At 34.4% G+C, this 24,138-nt stretch overlaps 1 protein-coding gene across 1 annotated transcript in view; it reads left to right on the top strand.

Moving 5' to 3' along the window:
• LOC124634545 (calexcitin-2) overlaps window positions 1–24,138 on the top strand; it is a 45,528-nt gene that overhangs the window by 17,026 nt on the left and 4,364 nt on the right. The window contains exons 3-5 of the mRNA XM_047170158.1: window positions 20,381–20,445; window positions 20,525–20,577; window positions 23,143–23,262. Of these exons, the coding sequence (XP_047026114.1) occupies window positions 20,388–20,445; window positions 20,525–20,577; window positions 23,143–23,262 (231 nt within the window). The 5' untranslated portion in view covers window positions 20,381–20,387. The remainder of the gene's footprint in view (window positions 1–20,380; window positions 20,446–20,524; window positions 20,578–23,142; window positions 23,263–24,138) is intronic.

Below are 24,138 nucleotides of genomic sequence, written 5' to 3'. Positions count from 1 at the left end.
TACAAATTCTTTTTCCCTTTGCCAGACAAACGAAAGCCCTTTATTCAGACAAGACATATTTTCTACAATAATTTTCTACATCGTCAGCCATTAGTAATAAAAACAATAGCTGTAATATCAAGCTACTAATCCGTCTTCCACAAATGGCAACATAACTCATTTCCCTTTACCGTAACAACATAGAAATTATTATGAAAAAACCATGGAGAATAAAATGACTAGCAGAGATATCATAACGCAAAACTCGTAAGAAAGTAGCGCGCCAAAATGTGGGTGCTCGTGGGACGAGGAACGTTACTAGCTCCGCCCTTACACGCCTTCTATGGCACTCACTGATTATTTTCTAAATAAAATCACCAATTAATCAAGACCAATCTTTGACAGATCGGTTTTCATTTTGTCAAATCGACTTCGATTTGAATGTCGAATTTGAATGAAGCCTGCGTAATTTCTATAGACTCATGTTTATACAAAAAAGTATCTTTTAACGCCTCGTTAGTTCTAGTAACTGATCACGCCTACCGCAAGTTGCCTGACCTACAAGAAGGCGACTGACCTACCTTCTCCACTATATTTCTTTCCTCCGTGGCAATAACTGACATTATTTTTGTTACGCGAATTTCTTTTTGCGTTCGACATTTTGTTTCAAATGACTTTTGTTGATAGCCGTCCGTCCGTGTTGTAACTCGTCAACATTGTAGGTAGAAATTAGGTTATTTTTTTCTTTACTGAGCTGTAGGAATGCAACTTTTCTAAGTTTGTATGTACTTTCTAAGTATATCTTAGACACCATTGGCTGTGTTTTGGATGGCACGTTAAACTGTAGGTCCCGGCTGTCATTGAACATCCTTGGCAGTCGTTACGGGTAGTCAGAAGCCAGTAAGTCTGACACCAGTCTAACCAAGGGGTATCGGGTTACCCGGGTAACTGGGTTGAGGAGGTCAGATAGGCAGTCGCTTCTTGTAAAACACTGGTACTCAGCTGAATCCGGTTAGACTGGAAGCCGACCCCAACATGATTGGGAAAAAGGCTCGGAGGATGATAACTGAGCTGTAGGAATGCTTATGTTTTCGTTCTTTTTTTGCAAATGAAAAATCAACTTCTTTTATGATACTAAGCACATAATATAAAAAGGTACACAAAAGGTACTTACGTCCTCCAGTGAGTAAATTCTTTCAACATTAAAAAGTAAAAATGTACTTTCACAGCTGTTTTTAGAAACAACTTTATAGATAATGCCTAATCATAAAAAAACCTGCTTCACTAAATCATAACACAGTTACACCTACATTTTCAGGACACCATTTCGGCTTTCAAGGTCCTATTCAGAATTCACGAAGCTTACAAATGAAAAACAAACGACACAGCCAAGCTAATCTTATAAACCGAAAAATCAACATGAAAACAAATGAGCAAATACAAAGGTAACATGATAAATTGGTTGTGCCACAATAAATCACGCCTAACAAGGAGACGAGACAAATAAATGCTGTTGATATAACAAATGCTTAGGAACCCGAATTTTGGATTCTGGGATTTGGGACTCAGAAATCATATTTTTTATTCAACTCTCTTTTCGCACCCTTAGAATGAAAGTGACCGAATCCAAAAAATGCAATTTGTGGGAAATGAGCAAAATCGTCATCAAAAAATTATATTACTTAATACATCTTAATATATCTCTTCCGTTTTTAATGGCTTACTATTGATTTTTACCAGATTTGTGGATTAGCCTTTTGAGATCACAATGACAATGCAAATTTATGTTTATAGTATTTTTTTATATATATTTTAACATAAAATATAAAGTAGTTTCAAATTAAGTCACTTTATTTCAAAATTATGTTTTCCATTCTATGTTTTTTTAAGAATTAAGTCTGTTTATGACACATATTGGTAATAATTCCGTAGACACAATAAATAATAAGACACTGTCATACTGAAAGTTATTTGGACATAGGGTATTAAATTAAAATGCAATGTTATAAAAATCTGAATGTATTTATTTATTTCAGTCTTAATAACATTTATTCAGGTAACTGATTCGTTATCAGTAATTGAGAAAACAAAATCTACGGGACCTTGGCTTGTGTTTGTGAATAAAATAACAGAATGTATCCAAATGAGCAGGCAATGTCTATTAACCTCCTGCTTCTATTGTGGAGCCTTGTGTTGGCTATAAGTAGAACAGAGGATCAAATTCCTACTTAAGTCTGCACAAAATAACAAATCACTTCTGCAATGAAACCTTTAGTGGCAGAAAAGTGATAAATAGATCTTTTAAACAGTTCCGTTAAAAAGTCTACAATTAGCGTCTTTATGCAGTTCTAACGCGTACATCAGCGGCAATAGAAACTTTTTAGCAGCTTTAACTTTTAACATAATTGTTTGAACTCTCTTTTAAAGATGTAGGCTGCAAATGGGTTGTAGAATGATCTCTTGTAAAACCCAGAGTGACATTTGGTTCAGTTTCTGCTGCCTATAGTGATATTTACAGCTATGAGCAGCTATGAGCAGCTACGGAAGCAATAATAGAACTTAAAGATACTTTCGGAACCCCTAAAGCACTACTGTACAGCTAACAGTTGCCAAATAGGCTGCTATTTCCACTAGTGTGCTAGTTGAGATGGTTCTACTAATTGGTTAGACCACTGCGTAGTGACAGACGCGGCGTGGAACACTGTTAGAGACGCTAGTGTGCTCTATGACGTGTCTTGGTCGGACCATTTGCCTCTAATTATAAAGTGTGATCTTAAGTTATTAAGGCCAAAAGATGCACCTGCACTTCCTAAATGTAACAAAGTAACATGGGGTGAGAGAGCTTTGCAGCAGACTGAGTTATATAGCAATTATTGTAATGATCTCTTGAAAAATGTAGACTTTCCCTTAGAATTTACTGAATGTAGTAAAACTAGATGTAGAATTAAGGAACATTTTCCATAGTTTTGACTGCAGTAATGGTATAAATAAGTATAACTCTGTAACTTGTAAGTAAAGTTGTAAGTAAGTTTGTAATAAGTATAACTGTGTAACGTTGCTGGCAGTATATGTAGACCACTTTATATCATTTATAATAAGTGTTTAACAGAGGGTGTCTTCCCGGAAGAATGGAAGCAGGCTAACATAACACCGGTGCATAAGAATGGCTCAAGGCATGATGTGGAGCAGTATCGTCCTATCTCGATATTGTCGACCTTGTCAAAGCTTTTTGAGAGACTAGTACACAATGAAATCTATCCCATATTACATAGCATCATTATCCCTGAACAACACGGATTTGTCAAGCAACGCTCGACTGTATCAAATTTGCTTATATTTTCCAATTACCTATTTGAAAAAATGGATAGGAGGTTGCAAGTTGATGCTGTCTATACAGATTTCAAAAAGGCTTTTGACAAGGTCGATCATGATATTTTACTAAATAAAATAGCATTTAATGGGATACGAGGTAGTTTGCTGCGCTGGTTCTCATCTTATATTAAAAATAGAACACAAAAGGTTGTCGTAAATGGACATCAGTCAGAAGTAGTACGTATAACTTCAGGTGTTCCGCAAGGCTCGATTTTGGGACCGCTACTATTCATTCTTTACATAAATGACATAGACAAGTGTTTTAAACATACAAATTTTCTGGTATACGCTGATGACCTTAAAATTTATAGATCTATACAGACCTTAGAGGATTGTCAGCTGTTCCAGCAAGATCTAAACAGACTCTCTGAGTATTGTCAGAATAATAAACTGCACTTAAGTCTCCCTAAATGTAATTGTATTAATTTCACAAAAAATAAAGTGATTGTTAACTTTAAATATTCATTACAGAACACAATACTCAGGAAATTATCCGCTGTGCGGGATCTCGGTGTGCTGATTGATGACAAGTTATCTCTAAACCAGCATGTTGAGAAAATAGTTAAAAATGCCTTTAAAATGTATGGCTTTGTTATGAGATCGTCCACTGCATTTAAACGAACCTCTACTTATCTTTGTTTGTATAAGACGCTAGTCCGGTCACAACTGGAATACGCCGTGCCTGTCTGGAACCCGTTTTACCAAAAATATAAAGATGAAATTGAAAGAGTTCAGCGTAAATTTCTACGTGCTATGCATTACAGGTGCCACAAAGTATATTTATCCTATTCAGTGCTGCTTGATAAATATAAACTGAACACCCTGGAAGATAGACGTAAATACCTAGATGCATCTGTATTGTATGGTATCGTCCGTGGTAGCTTTGATAGCATAGATCTCATAAGTAAACTCTGTTATGCGGTCCCACGCACGGTTAATAAACGCAGTGTCCGTGCTGGTACTTTATTTGCTGTGAATTCTTGCCGAACTAATGCTGGTCTGCGCTGTCCTATCCGTCGTATGGTGGAATCTTACAACTGTAACTTTGTTGACATAGATATTTTTGTATGCTCTAAATCTAAATTCAAGTATGATGTATTAAAAATTATAAACAAAAACAAATAAAATAATAACTGGAATGTATACTAATAGGTAAATTTATCTAATTTAACGTACTCATTTAATTTAATATCTGTGTTAATCACTCATTTTGTTACTTTAAGCTGTTGTTGTTGTTATAAATTAAAGCAACATGCTATATTAATTTATTAATTGTTACTTGCATGATATTTATTTTTTTCTTTTCTCATATTTATTGTACTGTTAATTTTAATTCTACTTTAATTTTATTGTATTGCCTTTCTAGCGGCACCCATTATTACCATATCTTTGCTAATATGTGGATAATGTAGTTGGCTGCAATATTGTTTAATTATAAGTAATTATTTTTGTAACATTTATATTGTAGCTGTTTATTGTCCCATGATGAATAAAATAAAAAAAAAATAAAAAATAAAAAACTTATTGTAAATGGTGTGCATACCTGTAAGTGACATATTCACACAGTAAATACTTACGTAAGAAATTTTATAACTATACTTGTTTTTGTGTATATGTTGTTGGTTTGCCTTAATAAATAAAATAAAATAAAAATAAATAAAACATGAAACTATTTTAGACAATATTTATGCGGAAATTGTGCGTATACTCTATGAAGGTGCAATCGCAAGTAACTGTAAGAACGGATTACATCGCAAAAAGAGTTACATAACGGGCTGGAATAAGCATGTGAAAGATGCACACAGACAGGCTCGGATTTTCAAACCTGGACGTTGTTTGGTAGACCGAAAAATGGTGATTTATATGAAAAAATGGTGGAAAGTAGAAAGGTTTTTAAAAGTAAATTGAAATGGTGCCAAAATAATAAGGACCAAATAAAAATGGACATCATTGCAAGTCATCATGACGCAAAGAATTTTGGTAGTTTTTGGAAAGCCACGAACAGGTTGAATCAAAGGTCGGGTCTGCCTGTGAGTATTGATGGCCTTAGTGATCCTGGTGATATCGCCAACTTATTTAGTAGAACCTTTAGGGTTGGGTCTCCCCTGGGTACGTCGTCTGGTGGGCTTGAGGTGGTGGGGGGGTCTGAAGACATGCCTATTAGGTTTACGGCCAGGGAGGTAGCTACTGTCATACGCAACTTAAAGAGAGGCAAGTCGCTGGGTCATGACAGCCTAAGTATAGAGCATTTGCTGCATGCTGGTAAGCACTTACCGCGAGTGTTAGCAATGTTTTTTAGCTTGTGCCTGAGTCACTCGTATCTTCCAGCGGATTTACTTAAAACTATTGTTGTGCCTATTGTTAAGAATAAAACTGGAGATGCGAGTGAAAAGAGCAACTACAGGCCTATATCCCTGGCTACCATCATTGCAAAGGTGTTGGACAGTCTGATTGACCAGCAGCTGGATAAGTACTTAATACTTAACGATGCCCAGTTTGGTTTTAAGCCAATCTTATCCACGGAAACAGCTATACTATGCCTCAAACAGACTGTTCAATACTATACAAGTAGGAAAACACCTGTATATGCATGTTTTCTGGACCTCTCCAAGGCTTTCGACCTCGTATCTTACGACTGCCTATGGAGAAAATTGTGGTGAAAATGGAGAAAATATCAAGAACTTCCCAAGCGATATCATTAGGATGCTAAAGTATTGGTATAAAAACCAATACAATTATTTTAAGTGGGCGGGTGTCCTGTCGGATGCATACGGGTTGGAGTGCGGTAAAACGGTGTAGGAAAAAAGCCACATCAGGTTAATAAAATCTTATCATAACGTGTTGGAAAAGTTTAAGGTGAGCATCGATCAATAAATTGTAGAAATTCACAGATCTGAATACACTGATGTGTGGCTCTGTGTACCTAAATATCTTAACATACCACACAACTTTAATATTATAGGGGCATATTCCAAAAAAGTTACAACTTAAACTTTTTTGGCCTTACTACAAAAACTTTAAACCCTGTTTTACACTTGTCTAATAAAATTGTGGCTGCAAAATGAACCATATGTCAACGTCATAATTTGACATTTTTTTAGACAAGGCATAAACTGACGTTTAAAAGTTTTTGTGGTAAGACGGTTTAATTTTAGTAATAAACAGGTTCAATATTAAGAATAACAAAAATAATGAATATGCCTTTAGTCATAGACAGACCTATTATTATAAGTGTCGTTTGTCTTTTATAATTATTTTTTACTAAATAGACCTAATCCTTAAAAGGTCACTGAATACTACCTACATATTTTGTTTTATAAAGACGTATAAATCAAAATGTCACTTTATGGCAAAAAATATTGTGTAACTTACCGTGGCAGTATTCGCAATAAACGGACACTTTTTGAGATTCGCCGATGTTTTACATGTTCACTCGCAAGCGCATCTGACGTAATACTAGTTCTGGCTCTTTCACACAATATGCGTAAACGAATAGCGGAACGAGTGAAAGAGACCGAAATAAGCATAGTCTCTGTTAGGCCGGCAGCACACATCCGGTTTCCGGATACGGTTTCCTGATCAGGAATTAAGATTCGGGATTCCGTGTCACTAGCGCACACATTCGGTTTTTTTCATTCTGAATTTACATGGCCAGTACGTAAAGAGGAACCATATTGAAGGCACGACATCATGGACTATGACGAATTGATTGCTGTTGCACTTTTACTGGCGCTAAACAAGAAAAAGAGGAAACGACGTTACTGGGAACACCCGTCGAATGCTCAAAGATTATCCGAAAGTCAATTCTATGTTAAAACAGCTAAATTACGAGCATACGCAGAAGAATTATTTATTAAGTATTATAGAAAGTCCATTAAATCCTTTGATGAACTTCATAAATGTCTCTACTAACAATAATGGATTGTATTATCTGAATAAAAAATTGATTATTATTATTATCAAGGCATAGCCATAGCCATTATTTAATATGAGAGAAATAAAAAAAATCACATTATTTTAGGTGTTTATTTATGTAAATTATGTGTACGTTTGTAAATTGTTAAATAAACAGGATTTTTTTGAATAATATTGAATACAAAAATAAAAACATATATAAAATGCAGGGCCGTCTTTAAACAATTTGAGGCCCTGGGCACATTAGGATCATGGGGCCCCTATGACCTTGAGAAAACACTATTTAGTGATAATATATAAAGAAAATAGACAAACAAGGTTCTAAATTTATTTCTATTCAGTTACTAACTTTAAAAAAATAGGATATATAAAAAATAATCTACAAAAGTAACTCGCTTAGCATAAAATCCTTAGATTAACTCTATGTTGATTGCAAAGGTACCACCCTTCTAGATTTAAGACGAGCAAAATAGTTAATCACTTCTTCAAAATCTATGGTAGGTATTGAGAATATCACATTCTATGGGCATCAACGACAAACTAGTTAATCTCTCTTGAAGCATTGTACTTCTTAATTCATTTTTTATTCGTTTCAATTTGGAGAAGGAGCGTTCTCCGCCAGTGGCGGCGTAGCATCGGGTAGCACCCGAGGCGGGCTACTTATTGAGCAACCCCCTTAGAAAAAAAAAACGACAAAATATAATCACGTAGTAAAATCATACAGAATTAACACAAAAGTACCCAAACAAGTTTGAAAAAGCGCTGTAAAGCGAAGATAATTTTTTTAAAATTTTGATTTTTCGGACGCAATAGAGATGTAAAGAATTCAAAGAAAACCACTGCTAAAGTGTAAAGCGCGAGCGCAGCGAGCGCGAAATTTTTGACATTTTTAACACAAAAGTAGGTACCCAAACAAATTTGAAAAAAGCACTGTAAAGTGAAGAAGGCGCGAGCGCAGCGAGCGCGAAATTTTTGAGTTTTGGAACACAAAAGTACTCAAACAAGTTTAAAAAAGCGACCAGAAAGTGAAGCAGCTGCGAGCTCAACATTTTTTGACATTTGGGACGCAAAAGTCCTCCACCTCCGCTTACAAATAGCGCCTAAATAGCTTAGAAATATTCACTGTAAAGTGATTTTTTATTGATATTTTAAGGACTCTCTATCTAATCTGGCAGGAACTAGGGGCCCCATTCGATCGCGGGGCCCTGGGCACTTGCCCATAGTGCCCAGTGGAGAAGGGCCTGATAAAATGCAAATCACAGGCGGGCTCTGAATGCTCTGATACACGTCCATTCGGAACAGGGCTACCTTGATTCAGAATGAAAATTTCCGTATGTGTGCGGCGGTTAAACCAAATTGTTCGCGAGCGCTGCGTTCGGAATGACGTCATCAGGTTTTATTCCGTTCTGAGTACCCGAACGCACGGAGAAAATTTTAAACCGAATGTCAGGTTTTTTTCCGCCCGGAAAAAGTAAGAACGTGTGCGCTCTTGTAAACATTTTGTATGAAAAAAGAGCATTCCGGTTTCCGAATCAGGATTCCTGATCAGGAAACCGGATCAGGAAACCGGATGTGTGCTGCCGGCCTTATAGTTAGAAATAGGTCTCTTTTTATTTACAGGGTTATAGATTATGCTTTTTAAGGTCAGTTTATTGTAAAAACGAGTATTACAGGAATTTTGAATTAAGTCACTTTCATTCTAAGGGTGCGTTTTGGTATCAAATGGGATCTATCATAAATATAAGACCATAAAGTGCCAGGCATTTGTAAAGCAAAGATTTGGCAACTATTTAAACAATTTATTTAGAAAATAATTACCTTGTTTCAATTAATACAAAACTATAATATTATAAAGCTTGAACAGTTTGTTTGAACGGGTTAATCTGAGGAATCACAGAGCAGATTAGAAAACAATCAGTGTTAGATAACCCATGTATCGTATATGTATCCGATAAATGATTTAGTTCCAACGAAATGCAGGTTGGACAACGGGGAACACAAGTTAATCTACTTTCATCCCAAGAAAAAAATGTTTCGGATATTTATGTTCACACCATGTACCTACCTATTTGTTTCAATAAGTTAAACTCCTCTCCATGAGAACCAAAAACATAAAATATCTGTCATTTCTTCCCGCTGTGACATACGTGTGAATTCCGCAAAGAGATACATAAATTCACATACATCGTCCTCATAATCAATTGTCTCATTCCGAACTGCCTTCGAACAGCTTTATTTATATTTCAGCTGATATATATCACGAAATATTTCCTACTTTTATAGGGTTGTCACTCTTTATCTACTTTATTTTATTTTTATTCAAGACTCGTATGAATTTTACTTAGTTATGACGCACGATAAACTGTAGATGCCGGCTGTCATTTGAACATTTTTGGCAGTCGTTACGGGTAGACAGAAGCCAGCAAGTCTGATAACCAGTCTTAATTAGGAGTATTGGGTTGCCCGGGTAAGTGGATTGAGGAGGCCAGATAAGCAGTCTCCTTATAAAGCAGAGGTACGCAGGTGCATCCAATTAGATTGGAAGCCAACATAGTTGGCGTGGGTCTGTGGGCGGTGAGTTCGGGTGGCTCATCGTCCCTCTGTCTACTTAGACGACAAACCCGTGTCGACGGCGCGCGTTGTTCCACGCGCTCCTCAAAGAGATGTCAGCAACACTAACGGGGACCAATAGGGCCAAGGCCTGCCAGGGCTGCGGGTTGTTCGAAAGAGATACCGCGGCCCTGGTACATAAAAGGCCCACGACGGAACACGACGGTTTTTAGTCAGTAAGAGTTTGACACTCCCTCGCCGCTGCTAACCCACAGCGGGAGGGGTCATTTGATGATTTTTGACGTCGTTAAAAAAAAAAGCCAACATAGTTGGGAAAAGGTTAGGAAGATTGATTATGATCATACTCTTTGGTTCAAAATCTTTCTAACAGGATTCGTAGTAAATACCTACATGTATGGATCTCCTTAGAAATTTCATATTTGTGAGTTAATTACGCCCTTGACAAATGATCTGAGAGATATCTACTAAAATAACAGACAATATCAATTTTCCACTTAATTGAATATTGAGATTGGAAATACACATTTCATTAAGTATAACGAAAATAAATTATATTTTGATTTAATTAATTTTCCGCAGATATGCAAAGGAATTCAGTATCTAATTAATTCCACTCAAGTTATTTATTAAAGAATTTCATAATCTTGTTGAAGGGCTCTTTCTCTTGTTCCAACTACTTATATCTGAGTTCGTGAAACCTGGATTACTTTTTTTTTTCTTTATACTTCTGTTAAGAGGACGAATTGGAATTTTTGGCGCCAAGGATGTCAATTTTTCTCAGTAAATACAAAACGGATCAAAATACAACTTGGTTACCTGAAAGTTCATGATATAAGCCTTATTTTGTTAGTTGTAGAAACATGATTAGGTAACTTTTATAACAGAGAAAAATATATCAAACATACCTCTTTTTAAAAAGAGATTCACATATTATGGGCAAACGGGACCGATTTAAGCCTCTTAACTTTTTTAGTAGTTGAGTATATACATACTCTTTAAAATGGTAGTAGGAATTTTTATTAAATTATCATTTCTAAATATTAAAATTACAAAACCATTTTGTCGCTTACGACTTTTAGTTATAAGCTAGCGCGCGTATTGTTATCCTCGCCCCGCTCAGACGCTCCGACCCCTTTTGGCGCCTTAGATGCGCGTGCCGGTTATGGAATTATTGTTGACCACTTCCTCGCCTTAATTATCAACATCACGTAATTTTGGAAATAAATAATAATAATATTGATGAGCTATTCGTTAAAGTTATAGTAAAATATGTACCTAGATACCTTAAACTGACCCGGAAGAAAACACTATTGAAACATTAAACGACGAAATTATGCAACAAATTCATTATAAAACCCACACATTCACAAATTATCTTCACACAGTCACGTACTCACACATGCAGAAAACTCCTAGTAACGTCAACACTACGTTCATTGTCTTCAAACTAGCTCCAACAATTCTAAATTCAAATTCAAATTGCGAACCGCGAAACCCATTTCGCTAACCCTACCGCTGCGGCGGGAATTTTCACGTATTCCAAAGAACGTGTAATTTCTTATGTAAATATTTGATACGGTCTCAACTGGCGTTCCGTTTTACACTCGCGGAAGGTGAACGCTGTATGTATGCTTTTGTTTTATTCGTTTATTTTAATATCGACAGCCACGAGACCGTTTGAGGGTTGTATTTTTTTTTTTCATGTTTGGACGGATTTTATTTTTAAGGACTTTTGACTCAAGTATTTCAATGTTTTTGACAATTTTATTGTTAACTGTAATGTGGGTTAATGATGGTTAAAAAAATTATATTATGATGGGCACTTTGTGTCTATGAACTCTTGACCAATTTAATAGTACTTAATCAATTTTCAGAATTACTAGCTGTTTCCCCTCGGTTCCATCCGCGTCCCGAGCAACTTAACAGGATTAAATACAGACTGACAGGATAAAATATGGATTTTGTTACTCAGGAATAGTGTAGCTTAATAACAGTGAAATATTTTTTTAAATCGGTTCAGTAGTTTCGGAGCTCACAAAAAAAATGTTTCTTCTTTGTTACATTAGTGAAGATTAAATTTTAATCTTCAAAGAAAAGAACTCTCTTTAATCATTGTTATTAACTATTTATATAAAAAACTAAAATAACTAAAATAACAAACGCCATGTAAAATAAAATTCGGCAAGTTATTTTCAGTCTAACCACTGTGCGCCAGAATTTGATAGTGACCTAATATCGAACTATTTCAGACCAGACAAGTCTGATAACTCTGTAAATAGAGTTTAGCTCGATTTTAACTAGGCCATTTATAGAGAGAATTATTAACGATTTAAAAAGCATTTTTAGGACGTTAAGCTTTTTTTAAGAGTTCAATATGGTCGAGGAAATCGTTTAGGTAATCCACTTTTTCTAAAGGTGATAAAAAATAAATACATTGATTGTTCTTATAGTAATGTGCCTACTATGTTATCTGCTTATTGGGTTTACATGCTTTTCCATGTCCTATTGAAATTCCTAATAGTTTTCTTAAGGCCAGTTTCTGAGCTGTTGGAAAAAGTTTTGATAATAAATACACTGTGACAATGACAGTAGAAAAATAGAGTTACGAATTTCAATTATTTAACTTTATTAATTACATCGAGGTTGAAAGCCTTTTTTTGTTTTAGGTTTTTGTATTGATTATTTCAAATATAACAAGGACCCAAACACACCGATATATAAATCATCTTTCCTCCAAATTACTTGTAACCATAAATCTACCAACCATCGTAGGGATTTAGACATCGTGAATAATTCATTGTTTTACATAAAGATAAGGGCTTATTAACCCCACTTCGCGTAAATTTGCCTTCTGATAATAATCTCTAAGATTTTAATGGTGGAACATGTGCTTAGTTGCTGGTTTGTGGCTTAGAGTAGATTATAGAACTGTGTGTTGAGTCGAAATGTTATGTTTAATGAGGTAAAGAGGATTTATAGGAGAGCAGATTAAATTAATTAATAATTTATTTATAGATAATTAAAACAGTGCAACACTAATTGCAGAAATTAATATAAAAACAGACATTAAAAATATAGCACAAACAAACTTAAAACATGGAAATTGACACTCTTGTAACTTTTTCGCACAGAAAAATATGATATAACTCACAGAATAATAATGTCTGTTAAGTTGTTAATGTAATGCAAAATTTTGTTGTTTTTTTGATAAATAAATAATACCTTAATCTTTTGATTTCCTTCAGGTAATATCACCAATTTTCTTATATATAAACTACTAGGTACTGGCGGTTATCTAAGCCTGTTTTCTGTGATATTATCACGTACCTAACCTTTTTGTTTTTTTTCTACTATCTATGTTGTAAGTACATGAGAAAATAAACATATATATTGTTAGTGTCAGTAGAACATGTAGGAAAACTCCCAAGACAGACATCCATCTTACTAGGTTTGTTTCTTGTACGATCCTAATCTTTTTGCTAGGATAAGTATAGACGTGACTGTACGTCGTGTAAGTCTATTTTGGATTAGGGTAACACCTAAGGGCAACTATACCTCGAAAAAAATCTTCTCGAGATGTTTTTTAAATAAACTGAAAACGAAAGCTCTATTATTTACGAAAAATATAATGGCAGATTACGTTTTTAAGTTTTTTTGTTCGACTATTGTACATATTAGAGTATTGTACATACTAGCTAAAGGCGTTCTTAATGGGTGATAGTTATATTTGGTGCTAGCTACAGCTGTCACCTAAAATGTAAATTTTTGGTTGCGAGGTTGAGAAGTAAGATTTTTTATATATTTTTTTTTAACCGCGAGATCAATGGCAACCTGTCCTATTGAGGGTATCTAACCGAGTTTCTCCCCATCGTATTTTCAGTCTTTCTATGTATCCGTAATAAAATATGCAAAGCGGCAAACCCTCGAATCTTATGCAAATATTATTCTTTGCGAGATGTTTGAATTTCATAGTTTCACATACTTTGTTTGCGTTGTCGCTTTTGTAACAAAATATTTACCCTTTCCTACGCATATTTCGATATACCTAATATTTTCTTAAATTATAAATACTTTTGTACATACGTAAAAAACTGGTATTTTTTCGGGAACACAAAATTGTTTCAGTATAATTTACTGTATACCTATTAAAATCAACACAAAAATAAAAGCATAAATCATGTGTATCTAATATTATAGTAGCTTCATATATAACAAAAACTAGCAAATAAACAAAACAATCTATTACCATCTCTTTGCTCCGTATTTCTAAAAACAAATCTACGACAAAGATCAACAAAAGAAAATCTGCTTTGCCAAAAAACATTTAGGTAAAAACCACGAAATCACTTACGCACTGACATCAAAGAAGCCTACCATCTCACAATACCCATGTTCAACTTCGCAGAAAATGTAGGTAGGCAAGTAGGTAGATAATTGATTTTTCTGAACAATTTAACTACCGTAAAGGGCGGTACCATGGAGAAAGGAAATATTAGCGGAGATGCCATAAGAAACGTAGGTCAGTCGCCTTCTTGTAGGTCAAACAACGGTAGGCATGATCCTTGTTCAATCAAAACTAATCCGTTAAAGATTGGTCTTGATTGGTTGGTGATTTTATTTTGAAAATAATAGGCGGTTTCCATAGAAGATGTGTAAGGGCGGAACTAGTAACGTTCCTCGTCCCTTGAACATCCGCATTTTGGCGCGCTACTTTCGTAGGAAATTTTGCGTCATGACATCTCCGTTAGTCATTTTGTTCTCTATGGGCGGTACAAAGATTAGAAAGAGTTATAGCTCTAGAGAATGCCGAAATAAAGTTTTAGTAGATAGGATACATGTTAGGATTTAACGTCTATTTCTTGAGAAATTTTGTCTTAGGAGAAGTAAGATTTATTTTATGGGTGTAGGAAATAGTTATTCTTTAGCGGTTAACGGCTCAGATTAGTTTTATAGCTCTAAGATAAGATGTGATCAATAACTTTATAAATTATATTCTATGAAATTGCCAATATAATTTGAGATAAAATACATAGATGGTAGAACGTTAAAAACACTTGTATCTACATAAAAAAAAATAGAGTACGCGAAAGCACTGATCTCAATGACGATTTTTTCAGTTTTGATAGTTTTGGTTGAGGCGCCATTTGTCAATCATTATATTTCAGGAACACAATATTACGAAAACCCCAAATAAATCGCAAACCAGACAAAAACGTTCCTATTTAACCCCAAAATGCCGACGGCATGCAATCACAGGCACTATTAAAAGCCCGCTCAGAAATACAAAAGGCAGCCGTGACCTTTTGTAATACAAACTCCTAAATATATCTGGGCACGTAAAGGCAAGCGGTATCAATATCCGTACATATCCGTATATATCCGTATATATCCGTGTTATTACAGAGCCCATATGTCGCCAATCTATCGCTTACGACAGCCTTGGGGGACCCTTACAACTTCAGAAACATTCATTGGCCAACTTTTGTTCTAACGGGTCCCTACGCTGGGGTATAAAATACAGTTTGCGTATACTCACGTAATAAAATGGCTTGGTATCGTCAAGGGGTTGAGGGAAGTATTAGTAGGCATTGTTTTAGAGAAAGTTTCGTTGATAAAGTGAGAGTGTGTGGTAATTATTTTTATTGGTTCCATTGTTAGGAGCTTACAGGATAATGTCGATTTACTTATATTGTTCCATATGAAACTGAAAGATTTTAGCCCCTGCAATCTGCAAACTTTTAGCCAGCCTATAGTTTGCTCAGGCTCTCAGTCAACATGTTAATTTCACGATAGTGACAGGCACACAGTTTTTAATAAGCACAATACTTATGATAATATCAATTTAACTAACAAAAAGTATATACCCCTTTTTAATTCGGTCACATTATAATGCTTGCACGTTAAGGTACTCCCATGGAATTTAGAACTAATAGAGACCTTCCTTACCAATATTATTACATACCTACTTCTAATGTACAATATACAGGTAATATCAGATACATAACAAACACATGGACATGACAATCCACTCCAGTTACTAACAAGCTATAGTAACCACGAGCCACAGACCGACATCCCCAATTTATTGATTGTGGCTATTTAGTTGCAATCAGGGACGTAATTACAGAATACATAGTCAATGTGTGCTGATTACCTACCTATGTGTGACAAATTTGGCCTTTGTTAGCACGTTTGTATTATAGGTATAGAATAAGCGTTTAGGAATATCGAGATTATATTGCTAATCGGTTTTGCATTTCGATGGGAATATTACTAGATAGGTACTACTAGATTATATAGCTATGCTAGATTTTGTTCGTAGAATAGTTACTTTGGGAAGCATTACATTTATTTATTGTTTATGGTTGTACGCACCGGAATAATTAGAAGCTGTTATATGCTGTTTTATTTCCTAGGTAAAAAGATGGCCTAAGTCTAAGACACATTTAACTATAACGATCACCAAACCATACCCAACCGTATGCCTTGCCTCTCATAGGTGAAATCGATGAATTAGCAACTTCAAATGTTTCAGTAATCATTATAGTATGTAGGTTAATGGTACATTAGGAATCATTATAATAACAGTTTATTTATAAAATTACGTTTAGCTATTTTCTGCGTTTTTATCCGAGCCTCGAAGAAAATTTTAATTCGCAGATCAAAGGAGCTACCTACTTATAGTTTTTGTGACAATTATTCAAATTGGTTTTTCTATATTTACGTATCAAAGTTAGGAGATGTGAGGATAGTACTTGACTACTCTGAACAAAGTTTGAATGATAAGTTGTGGTGGAGAGTACTTCACGAAGCTTTTAGAAGGCCGCGTTTGAAGGCTCTTGACGCAAAAACACGTGTCACTCATAGTAATGAGGTTCTGAAAAGCGCCTTTCAGAATAGTTCTACACATAAAACAACTTAATATTCATAAAAAAAAACACATAATTTATCTGCATTAGGTTTACTTACGCTCATCCATGAATTCACCATTTGTTAGAAATGACATGTCATTACTATCTGGATATACCTCTACTTACTTTAATACAAAAATATGATAAAGCCGAAGAGTTTGATTGTTATTTCAGGAACTGCTGATAGCATTTGAAAAGTATATCTGTAGTATTAGATAGCTCATTTATCGAAGAAGCTTACAGAACATTAGATATGCATATCCCGATGCGGGAAGTAGTTACCTCTAGACTAGAAGCTCATCATCATCTCCCGAGCCTCTTCGCATAGTTATGTTGGGGTCGGCTTCCAGTCTAATCAGATTCAGCTGAGTACCAGTGCTTTACAAGAAGCGACTGAAACTAAGCTAGCTAAAAAGCTGTAGTGTAGTAAGTTGTGGAAGCTAGTAGAATATATTTAGCCTGAGCGTAAAATCAAGCATTTTTTTTTCTTTTATCTTATTTTTCCAATCTCTTATAAACACTACATTTTTGAAGATAACAATCAGCATATATGACCAAAAAGTCCTAATTACGCGAAACTTATGCCCTTTCCTAGCTTATCAAAGTTCCCATCTTTTATTACTAGTCTGGTACTAATTTTGGGCCTCCATTAGCACAATTTACGGCCCTATCCGTGTCAAAGGACCTTACTGAGGGTTCCGTACCTTGGTATATTATCATCCGTAATTGACAATTCTATTACGTTTGAATTATATAGTTGTGTTACTAAATTCGTATTAGAATGTATGTTTGTTTGGGTAATGTTTCATGTATTATTGATGGTTTATGGTGCTTGGTTATATTTTAAGCATAGTGTTGCTTTATTTATAGCGTTATATACTTAACTATAGGTAGAGAAGTTTTGCTATTGCTGGGTGTCTAAACTGCAAAATCAATATTCATTTTGAAAAAAGTAAAGAGTAAAGGGATGTAATTATACCAAGTTAATCACGAAAAATTAGTTTCTTGCCAATTCGTCTCTATTACCTATGTGTAGGAGCATTTTAAGAAACATTATAAACAGAACTTATTTTCACATTTCATATCTACCTTATTGGCCAACAAATAAAAAGTTCTGATAAGTCAGATATTTCACTCCAAGTCCATTCTATTTCGAAATTCAACTCATTACAGTTTCATTGGCAGAAAATTTAAAGTCTCACCCTCTGTCAGTCATTTTGACGCGGGTAGGTCTGCAGTTAATTCTACCCTCTTGGAGTTAATTCTGGCGTAGAATTAATGGCACTGGGGCAGGTGGAACCACGGAGTAAGGGAAGATGAGCGGAGATACCATAATGCATGTAGGTCAGGCGCTTTTTTCTAGGTCTACTACGCACGGTGGGCTTGACCAAAACGATCAGTTACGAGTGAATTAAAGACGTTTGGATTCTTTGCGAAACCTGTCAACGATTTTTAAGTATTCTAAAAACTGTTACAGCCTTACTACAAAAACTTAATGAACACTTGTCCAAAAAAAATTGTGGTTGTAAAGCGGACCTTATTTCAACGTTATAATCTGTCATTTTTTAGACAAGTGTTCAACCGACGTTTAAAAGTTTTTGTGATACATACGACGGTTAGAGTCTAAAGAATGCGTGTAGTATAAGGGCGAAGACAGTTAATCGTCCCTCGCTCAGTCGTATTTTGGCGCGCTAGGTACTTTCTTAGCAGATTTTCCGTTATGGCTTCTCCACTAGTCATTTTGTTCTCCATGAATGCGAAAGACTCAGGTGGAACTTAATCACGCTGAGAATCTTTGTTATTAGTTTTTAGGGTTAACAGATGGAAGGACAAAAATACTGGGAAGTTCTTGCGAATGGTGGTGTTTAGGTGCATGTGAGAGGTTGTGTGAAAGAATACTTTTTACGTTACATAGGACGACGGACGAGGATTAAACTTATTTTGACTAAGTACTTTATATATATCAAACTCTCAAAACATGCATATATGACATAAATTCGTACAATAAAGTAAATAGCTACATTATAAAATTATTTTCCCAAGAATCTTATTTAGCTTTGATTTTTTTGAAGGAACAGAAAAATAGAAGTAATGTTTTGATAATCGACTCAGATGACAATTCAGATTCTAACTAAGTCAAAGGTCAGATATTAGGTAATTTCTTAACCAGGACCAAAATTACAAATCAAAGTGGTCTCTTGTTTTCAGAATAATAAGAAAATACATTACTTTAGGCAATAGTTTATTTACAGAAACAGTCCTAAATCAACAATCCTTTTAATTTAATATTCACTAACGAGGATTGAAAGGGATCTGATCGGATTAAGGAAAAACACTACTAAAGAAATATACGAAGGGTTTGTTTACAGAAAACATGACTTTGTTTTTTGAACTGGTTTTGTTTTCTTAGTAAAAATGTACATTTAGGACAGTTTTCAACTAAAACCTCCCTGAAACTACAGAGAGTATCGTGAGTAAAATCAAACTTTTTAGTCGGCCGAAACCTGATATGTTTGTAATATGCGCACTCATTCATTTCCTAATTGATTATGGGCAAGATTAAATTATCGGCCGACTAAATGTTTGCAGTCTGCAGAGGATGTAAAGCACTAAGTATCAGATAGAAATATTGGAAGTTGACACTTACTCAGGCAATGAGCAAATTATTAGATGATAGAAAGGGTTAGTGAATCATTGTTTTAACACAATAAAATACAACCTTTATAGGTTCATATCTGACTTATATAAATCTAAACAACTATAGTGTATTTAAATGTTTGGAATACCCCCGGCGGGAAGTCCGGGTGCCATTAAAGTTCTCTTTAGGGTAAAATTATTTCGCTATCCCAAATCGCTTTAAATATTAATGACTTTTGATTATAACTGGGCGCTATTGTTTAAGCGTAAATAATACCTAATACTCTTAAATAATAAACAGCTCTGGCCAAATGTAGAAATTAGAACATTCCTGAATGACAATTTACTTTTAAAAAATCCAAAAAAAGTAGTCCCTTTTTTTGGATTTTTTAAAAGTAAATTGTCATTATATTTGTAATACTTTGTGTTTTAGTCACTCAAAAGTAAATCATAGATTATTCAAATGTTATAAGCGACACTTAAAGTTAAGTTTGAGAGGGAGAAAAGCCATTTCCCGAAAACAATTACCCAAACTACTAATGAGCATTTAATAATACGTAGCTTTGTTAAGCCATGTTATTAGTTGCGTGAGGAACCCCATTTTGTTATTTAACTGTTAAAATTAACTGTAGTTTAGTATCGATTTATACTTGACCCAAACAAAGTCACCATCGAAAGTGGTTTTCAGAATATTATTTTATGTAGTAACTCCCCTGCAAGTCTGTCTTTCGCACTTTCGTGCAAAAATACTGAACTAGTTTAAATAACAACACATAAGTAGATACACATAGGTCTAGAGCCTTAGAAAGGACATAAGGCTACTTTTTATATCTCCCAGTTACCTCGTGATGCAGGTAGAACTAGGGGAACATATTCCAGTATAAAACAAAACGAATAATTCTACTTCAGTTTACGGAAATAAAGAATTTTTCTTTCTTTAGCAAACTGTCCAAAGTTCCAAGTCCTTTGTTCATCGTAATTATTTTTTGTTACAGATTAAACATGTCTATCTCCGAATTTAGGCGGAAGAAGCTCCTTTACGTTTTCAACGTTTTCTTTGGTAAAAGTTGTTTAAAAGTTTTTTTTTTTTTTGAGTATTTAAATTTTGTTGGCGATGTTAAAACTTTTTTTATTTGCAGATGTGAATCAGAGCGGCACGATAGAGAGGAAAGACTTTGAACTGGCTATAGAGGTAAGACAGTAAAACATATGATAGTAAAAAACTTTAATGTTTAAACTTTGTTGACATTACAAGTAACTATCTGTGGTAAAAGTCATTCAGTTCAGTCAAGTACCTACATTTCTTCATTTTTTTTTTTTCATTTTTAACCGATTTCCCAAAATGGGGAAAATTCTTTATTCGGATGTTTGTATTTTTTTGGGTATTCAAAACACAAAAATAGATCATTCATTAGATAAAATAAAAGCTTATCAAAACAGGACGAATTCACGTTAACATACAAAAAAGTGACACAAAATATAGAGATGTGAATTAATTCTGTATCCGTGTAACAATCGAATAAAACAATTGAAATACAAAAATAACATACACAGTTTACTACAAAATCAAATGTTTATTTTATAGTATTTTTCCAACTGGCAACTGTTGCAATACGAGATACTTTTTCACACATTTTGTTTGCAGTTTTTGTTTTTACTGCGTATATGATGGAAAACTTAATTAAAGGCCTTTTGCACAGTTTCGAAATAGCAGCGTTAGTTTTTTTTTGCTATTTTGTATGAGTTGTACAAACTCGCAATATTGCCGTAATTTCCGGCAGAAATGGATTATACTCCAATACTACTTTTATTCTCCAAAAGTCAGAAATTCAAAATTTTGTGATCATTGATGGGATGTTGCCATTTCTTTCAATAGTTAGAGCTATGCGCCATACTTTTTGAGAGACAAAATACTTGTAGCTCGGTTTCAGTCATTGTTTGAACCAGCTGTGGCGGACTAAAACCTTTATACCTTCCTACCTTTTTGTGTGTGTGTTTTATTTTATTTTTTATTAATTTTTCTCCGTCAAAAAATGGTCTGACAGATTACAAATACTTTTACAATCTTGCTGAAGCATTTTTATTAAATACAGTCCTATTCAGGCCTGCGTAGTACGCTTAGATGCTACACAGCAATGTTATTTTTTGCCATTGGCATAGGTATGCGAGACAACAGTCGTAAAAACCACGCGAGAAATCCGCTACTGTGAAAGCGTAGTGTCAATTATTGTAGAAAAAACTCTAAAAAATATATATCAAACTATCACATATAAAAATCCATATTTATTCCATCTAACATACCCATCACAATTTCAACTCTTTATCATTAGTTACAAGCTTACTTCCCGAACCGCATTGGAAGTGAATCTATTCAGATAGTCCCGCGATTGCCAATCGACATACATCCTGGTTTGGTCTGAACCGCACCAAAGATATTGCTCAATAAACCACAGTTCGCGATGAGATTGGTTTTACTAAAGATTAGGCTCACTGCAGTAGATATTTGTTTCTGCAGGTATTAGGCTTAACATATTTAGGGATTTTATTTTAAATGTTGGTATATTGTATGTTTATTTTTTTAATATTTCTTTAATTTGGTCAATATTAATAGGTGTGATTAATAACGATTACAAAAGTAACAATGACAATTAATTAAATACCTACTAAGGTGCTAGTTATCATTATTATTTTATTGTTATATTGACTCGAACTCGACGACTCGACTCGTTGACTCGTTTTTGGTATACGTATAACTTGAAGGCTTAAAAGTTGTGCTGTAGTTATATAGGTAAGTATTGGTCTAATTTAAACTTTTTTTTAATTCATTTATTTTAAAAAAAAATACATTATATGTCTAGTGTGTAAAGTATTATTTAGGCACAAAATAAATTCTAGAAGATCTATTTACTTTACAAGTTTTTTAGGACGATATTTACAGCAATTGGAAGTATCATAATGTCATCAGCAGTCATTATTAATCATCTGTACGACGGCACAAGTACAAACATTGTTACAAAATCATTTCGTACTGATCAAAGTCTTACATGAGTGCTTTTTAAAAGCACACCCAATTTAAAACTAATATTTACGCATGCGCCTACACAGATGCAAACTTTCACAATTTTTAAGTGCCTCATGATTGATTAGAACCAAAATAATTTAGACATTGATTGCTTTGTCTTCCATTATTTAGCTAGACATATTGATCGATATTGATTGAAATCCAATGAGGGACGTTTGGAAAGCAATAATTTTCGCATCTATCATATATTGGTAAACATTAATCAATCGGGAATCGGTTAAGCTTGGAAATCGGGATCAAACGTTGACTGGAGTATAATTTATTAGTGATTTGTGGAAGCTAATGACATTAGGTATGATTAATAAATTGTTAATTAATAGGTATATTCAAAACGTTAGGGTTCAAACAACGTTATTCGTATTCTAGTTAAATGAATAACAATTGCTACACTAAAATAATAAATATCTAACAGCGCTTTTACACCGGCGGATCAGTTTTTCCGAGTGTTCGTATGAGAGGTGAGCGAGTAACAATTGACAACTATATACCCAGTGCGAAAGATTACGCCCAGTGACAGATTTTTGCTTTGAAACGCGTCGCGCCACGTTTTAGTCTGCGCGACAAAAATGGCCAGTATGAAAGCGCTGTAACAAATAACGCTCGTCAACTTTCGGCTGCTGTTACGATACTAAAACTAAATAGGTATTAAAACCTGAGACTTTTCTTATCCAATAGAAAATTTGCCACCTCCGAGGATGGAAGCCAGGTGACCCCAAGAACACGGAGACACATGAGATCATGATCAAGATCTGGGACGGACTCCGGAAGAGGGCTGATTCTAACAAAGATGGACAGGTAACAATTTTCATCATTAGATAATAATCGTGGTCTTGCTAAAAAAAAAAAGAAACAGACGTTGGTCACGTGTTTAAGAAAATATTGTATGGAGAAATTAACTCTTTAAACGTGTCTATAGTTGCAAGTTGCAACTAGTTTGCAAGTAAGACTATAAGCCGAACAGAGCTGATGTTTGCATGTTCTATAAAAAGGTTTATTCAAATTCATTCTTTATAAAAGTAATATTGTTAAGGATATGAGTTTCACATACAGTTATACAAAAATCCTACAAACAAATAAAGCTATAAAAGGCTTTGTCGAAATATAAAGGCACCATATGTTATGCAGCATAAGAAACTCTTTTACCAAACTTATAAGAAGACTTTTTCCGGGCTCCAATAAAAACTCGCCCTTGATTATTTTTACCTGGTTTACATTTTACATTTTAAGCACATAAAAATGGAAAACAGCAATCCCGAACAAAATGAACGGAATTTAAACTTGAAATTGTTTTTCTTGCAAAATTGACTTTTTTGACACTTTCTTCCTTAACTTCTTTTTAAAGATTTTTTGTTAACATCCAAATTGGTTCCTGCTACATTTTTTAGAGGTAAATTACTTTTGCTAAGTACCTCTCAATTATCTGGCTCGTCAAATTTTATTCGGTCGTAAAATGTATGTTGGACTAGTTAAGTTTCGTGTTCCATAAAATTTTCAATGCCTTCACTATCATTAGGAGAGATTACTTCAGCAATGTTCAATAAAACCAAAGTGGCTCGTGCAAGAGGTACCTTAAAATGGCTAGGCGCCTTTATTACATTTTCTGCTGCTGTTTTCAACGAAAGTCCAAATTGCGGGGCTCTGTAATAATAAGATTTATTTACTTTGCCCTTC

Source organism: Helicoverpa zea, chromosome 11, assembly GCF_022581195.2.
Source record: "Helicoverpa zea isolate HzStark_Cry1AcR chromosome 11, ilHelZeax1.1, whole genome shotgun sequence".
NCBI classification, from domain to species: Eukaryota; Metazoa; Arthropoda; class Insecta; order Lepidoptera; family Noctuidae; genus Helicoverpa; species Helicoverpa zea.
The sequence above is the reverse complement of the archived record's forward strand: the minus strand, read 5'-3'. Positions and strand labels throughout refer to the sequence as shown.